This window comes from Galeopterus variegatus, unplaced genomic scaffold (assembly GCF_000696425.1).
Source record: "Galeopterus variegatus unplaced genomic scaffold, G_variegatus-3.0.2 Scaffold963, whole genome shotgun sequence".
NCBI classification, from domain to species: Eukaryota; Metazoa; Chordata; class Mammalia; order Dermoptera; family Cynocephalidae; genus Galeopterus; species Galeopterus variegatus.
This window is the reverse complement of record NW_007727074.1, coordinates 256400-262399: the sequence shown is the minus strand read 5'-3', so window position 1 is coordinate 262399 and position 6000 is coordinate 256400. Positions and strand designations below refer to the sequence as shown.

At 35.4% G+C, this 6000-nt stretch overlaps 1 protein-coding gene across 1 annotated transcript in view; it reads right to left on the bottom strand.

The window, feature by feature from the left end:
* Positions 1 to 6000, bottom strand: part of LOC103591338 (OX-2 membrane glycoprotein-like) — a 32626-nt gene that overhangs the window by 8507 nt on the left and 18119 nt on the right. The window contains exons 4-5 of the mRNA XM_008573776.1: positions 1601 to 1706; positions 102 to 185 (exon numbers count right to left, since the gene is read on the bottom strand). Of these exons, the coding sequence (XP_008571998.1) occupies positions 102 to 185; positions 1601 to 1706 (190 nt within the window). The remainder of the gene's footprint in view (positions 1 to 101; positions 186 to 1600; positions 1707 to 6000) is intronic.

Here is a 6000-nt window from a genome sequence, read left to right as displayed (position 1 = left end):
ACAAATGCTGCTACCAAAAACATGATTTAATTTGGAAGGTAAAATCTCAAATTTGAAGTGTACACAATGACGGTAAAAAAAAACAGACACCTGCCAATTACCTGCATGTGAGAAGACAGTAGCTCATTAAGGTCTCCATATGAGGTTGTCTGAGCTGGGGTGTTGGTTCACGCATGTTCTTTGACCTAGAAATGTAATGACATTGATGTACACATAAGATGCATACAGCTCAAACACTCCCCCTCATGGCAGTACATTGTAAGAGCATGCTATGAATAAAATATCGGGAGATTCAGATTGAAATTCTCTTGAGAGATTGACCAAAATATCTTTTCAAATGCTTAAAAATACTCCGATTACAGAACATTCATATTATGTCTACACAATAAAAGTGATAGTCATAACTTATGATTTGTGCCCTTGGAGAACATATCCACCATACTCCCCAATTTATTCCTCTGGTCCTTATCTGCTTCCTAAATTCCAGATTCGTATACACAGGTACTTACTTAACATATCCCCTTAGACGTAAAATAGGCATTTTTAAATTAATATGTTTAAGATAGAACTCTTTATCCTCCTTCCAAAATTTTTTCCTCCTCTAATCTTTTCTGTATTTGTAAGAGTTTTTTCCTGATGATGCCAAAAACTCATAATCATCAGGATAATTCTTCCCTTTTGCTCTTTTTTCATATTTAATCCATCAGCAAATCTTGTCATCCTAAATGAAACCTTGTCCACATTGCAGCGAGAGAGATCTTTTAAAAGTATAAATCAGATCCTTGTGCTTCCTTGTTTTAAACACTTTCATGGATGGATATTGTAGATAGTAAAAAACTAAAATCCCTTTTTGTCTGAAACACTCTTCACCAAGAATTTCACCTTTTTTTCTTACTCAATTATCAGTTGAAATGTCACTTCCTCAGAGAGACCACTTAACCTAAACCAGCCCCCTAGTCTCTTTCGATCATATCACTCTGTCTTATTTTCCACATAGGGCTTATCGCCACTTATTATTTTCTTGTTTCCTTTTTTCTTTCCATTGTCTATTTCTCCTATTAGGATGTAAGCTCCTGAAGGCAAAGAACTTATCTATTTTGTTTATGTCTCTGTCTTCCACACTGAGAACAGTGCATAGCAATATACAGACAAGTATCTGTTGAATCAGTGAATAGATATTTTATTACACTAATCCTGTAAACTAAGATCACTTTCAACTCATCAGGGCTTTGACTCATCTCAGGCCACCAGTCTCAGGCTTTTGCACCACTTGGTGAACTCTCTCCCACCAGCTGTCTGGGGTCCACATGCTTTCTCCTGTAAAAACTGTCCTCAATAAAGAGTCTTAAACTCAATTTACCACAAGCATAAATGATGACTAACAGCCTACCTTTATAGCAACCCCACATAAGGTATCATTTTAACAAGGACACGTCATTGACCACAGGAATTACCAAGTGGATAGAAAAGAGTTTTCTGTGATGACTGTTCTCATGGTGGATTTCCAGAGCCCTTGGATTTTTTTATTTTCTATTTGAAACTAGCCCTGTTTTACCCCCCTTCTCTATCACAAATAGGTAATAATAACTGTAAAACTTACTGTTTCTTTCTCTTAATATAGAGAATGATGACAATGGTAAATGAAATACATAAAGTTAGGAGTGCACAAACTACAGGTATCCAAACAGAAAAAGAACCAGAAGTACCTGAAAAATACAAACCACAAACATGTTATTTATGACTCTACTTTTCTATACCCTGCACTGTCATCTTAGCACCTTCAATCTGCAGTGCTCTTTTGACTTGCTATTGCTTTGCTGACATTCAAATCAATACTAAAAGACAATTTGCCCTATTCCATTTTATAAAAACATATACCAAATTTGAATCGCTATGTGTTCTTCAAAGATTAAGACATATATTTAATATAATTCTACCATTCTCAAGAATAATAAAAAAAGATATAACCACCTAAATATTCATCATAGAAAAATGATTAAGCAAAATATAATATAGTCACTTGATGACTATATTACTAAAATGGAATTTCCAAAGAGTCTGTAATAGTCTAAGAAAATAAATTAATAATAGTAATATATATTTAAGATTAGTGCGATAAACATTTTATAAGGACTATTTACATTAACTGGGTAAGTACAGCTGTTGTTATAGATGGAAAAATAAGGCCTCTGTGATGTTAAGAAAATTGTCCAAAGATACATAGTGATTAGATGGCAGAACTGAGAAACAAGTTGATTCTGACTTCAGAGCCTGAACTCTTATGAAAAAAAAACAAACTGCAAAATTTTGAGCATCAACACATTTTAAAATAGCCATTTGACCACAGTGTTTCTAAATGGTATTACAGACATCTTTTCTTTCTGTGTAGCCTTCTGAATATAATCTACATTTTTCATTATAACTTAAGTTTAACAAAGGCCGTGATTATGATTATCAATGATTGTTCTTAGATATAATATAAAAATTAACATATTCACTTTATGTCAGCTCTTAAAGAAATTTGTGCTTACTTCAAATGGCATGAAATATTGTGCATTTTGCATTTTTAGGTCTTCTCATGGTAAGTTTTTTTTTTCCTAGTCCTGACTGTCAGACTGCTGTTATTTGTCTGTTCATAGTAACCTCTCACTTCTTTTCAATTTGCTGCTTTGAATTTTCCATTACCGTTGAAGGAAAAGAGAAATATTAATAGTAGTTTCGTCTTTCCTGAAATGCTACTGGAAAAGTGGATGTGTTTTAGTTGAGGAAATATGTGCCATTTATTTTTGACTGCTCTCACATCGTTTTGTCTCTGTTTCTAGTTTTCATTGATATTCATTTTCAATGAGATACTACACAGCCATTCTAAATAGGCGGCGGAGGCTGAATGTGAAGAATTTGGCACTAATGTGAACTTATCCCTTGAGTCAACAACAACAAAGCACAGGGGGGAAAAGCTCTATATGATACTTCAACAGAATCAGGTATTTATGTCTCTAATAGGTGTTACAAAACTATGCAAGGAAGAATCCTCTTTTAAATTGATCAGTTACTTCTTTACTGACATTATTATCTCAGTAAGAAGTGAAATTAACAATAATAATTAGCCAATATATTAATGGGGGATACAAATGCTATTCAAGTGGCATGTTTCAATGTCATGAATTAGAAAGTTTACCAGGAAAAGGGAGCTGATTAGCTCAGTTTTAAGAGACAGACATAACAAAAATGTCTGTCTCTAATCCTTCTTGAAACTCCATTAAAATTATACAAACAAAAATAAAAGCATTAAACGCAAAAGGACAGACAGAAAAATGACTTTCAGTGGCAAGACTTTGTAAAGAAACAAACTATGAAGGTGCAGGATGAACGAAGCTGCAGTCTCAGGCATGCCCAAAGCAGACTACACCTGCAGAGAGAGCCCTGCAGAACCTGGAGAAGCTCAAAAAGAGTGGGCACTAATAGAATTAAAGTTATAGTCAAAAGCACCCATTTCCATATTCCAAAGGGCAACTTTGGACTGCCAAGTACCTGCTCCCCAGCCAAAAAAATGGAGGGAAAAAGTAATTTATTGAACATACTGGGATTAACTAAGGCGGTAGGGGGTCAGAGCCCCAGAGTAAAGACTACATTCTGGCTTTTAGGGTCTCCTGTCTAATTGCTGCCTGCTCTCTGCAAACAAAAGTCCACCTTTCCACAGACTGCAGCCTTCTGTAAGCCTACAGCAAAGGCTCAACAGGCATTGAAGAAGGTCTGTGATCAAAGTGAGAAGCCTGAATTAAAAAAAAAGAAAGAAAAAAAATTGAGTTAAAATGGTGGTGGTAAGGGAGGAAGGAGTGAAGGAGATAATTAAGGAAAAAAATAATGATAACACATCTACAGAGTGCAGCCTTATAACACGAAGGTCATAGATTCGGATCCCCCTACTGGCCACTCCACTGAAAACAAGTTATAATACCTCTAGATTATTGTTTGAGAAGAAATTACTTCCTTAAAACAAGAAGGGGGGCCGGCCCGGTGGCGCACTGCTGGGTTGTGATCCGTAGCTGGTCACGAAAAAAGACAAAAAGGAAAAAAAAAAAAAAAACAAGAAGGGAAAGCTATGAAAAAAATAAACAATTTTAATTTTAAATTGCAAAAGTAATTTCAGATTAAAAACCTGATTATAAAAAGAAAAATACAATGCGTTTGAGGATAATTTTTATAAAATCTATCAGATAATGTAAAGAAAAGAAAAAGATATAAGAATGTTGAAAAAGGAAAAAAATAAAATCCAACCTAAATGTTTTAATGCCCACTCAATCGGAGGTTTATAAAAAGAGAATAAGTTGGATGAACAGGGAGAAATTCACAAGGAAATGAGAAAATATTCAGAATTGAAGGAGTCTCCAGATTGAATGAAATTACCAAATGTCCATTACATTAAAGGATTTTTTTAAAAAACTAATCTAAAAATAGCACTAGGATAAAGGAAAAAATACTACATTACCAAAGAAAAAATACAATAATATCTACTATTACAATTATCAGATTGACATTTGACTTCTCATTAGCAACAGTGCATGGTCAAAGACAATGGAGAAATACCCTAGAAGTTCTGAGGGCAGAAGGATGTTTAACCTCAAATTTTGTAACTATCAATCACATGTAAGGGCATTAGAAGACTGTGGTATAGATCCTTCCCATGGTCTGTTAGCATGACTACCAGAGTCACAAGGGATATTTCCCTGTTGTTCTAATTCTATAGCATTGAATTTAGCACTGCATGAACCAAGTTGTGCTGGTCTGGGGAGGCTGAGAATAATGGAAGGGTATTTTGTGCTAACCTGAATGTATTGGGTTTTACAATAGTCACATTTTGTGCTAGTCATAATTTTGTCCAGAATTTTTTAAATTCAGGAATTGATGAAATGCTGACATGAAGTTGTATTTATCCTGTAACTAGACTATGTACTAGACAGCTCACTCACATACTCCAGTAGCTAGTTGGACATGCAGAAAAACTGTTGGGCTTCCAAAAGATGTGATGTCTCCCTCACTCATTCCAACTTTATGATTCAGCATCACTGATGGCTAGTGATGCTTTTCGGTTCTTGGGCTAATGTGACTAAATTATGGCAAACTTTTATTCTTCTCAGCATTTCCCTGAGTTTATAAAAGCCAAAAATATTGATTGTGTAACAGTATCTTAATAAAGCAGGATAGGTCTATTTACTAAAGCAGATTTATATATCATTCTTACCCCACCCCACCACAGAAATTTTATGAAAGCTTTCAAGATATAATACTGAGAATTTGATACCCTGAGGTTGACTGCAAGCTGTGCCACAAAGTGAGATCCTGGGAAAGTAATTAGCTTGTGCTTTTACATATGCACAACATGGAAAGAAAGAGGTATACAGAAGTACTATAATCTTTCTTTTAGTCTGTAATACACTACTTGCCCTCTCAATGTATATTTTGAAAAAAGATGTATTAGTCTATTTCTGTTGCTTATAACAGAATACCTGAAACTGGGTAATTTATAAAGAAAAGAGGTTTATTTGGCTCATGATTCTGGTACAGCTGCATCTGGCGTGGGCCTCAGGCTGCTTCTACTCATGGTGAAAAGTGGCAGGAAGCCGGTGGGTACAAGCAGATCACATGGCGAGAGGAAGCAAGAGAGAGAAGGGAGGTGCCAGGGTCTTTAAACAACCAACTCTCACTCACCGGAACTGATAGAGTGAAAACTCACTGCTACCCCTCCCCCAGGGAGGGCATTAATCTGTTCATGGGGGATCCGCCCCCATGACCCAAATATCTCCCAACACTGCTACGGTGGGGGTCAGATTTGGACATTAGCCTTGGAGGGACAACATATCCAAACTCTATAAAAAAAATTCACTGTATCTCTTTATAAAGTCTATGATTTGAAGTGTCACTATATGAATGCTAAACACTTACAGTGTGATTAGTATTAGTCTATCTAATCCTGTTATGTTGATTCACGGAAAAAGCTTA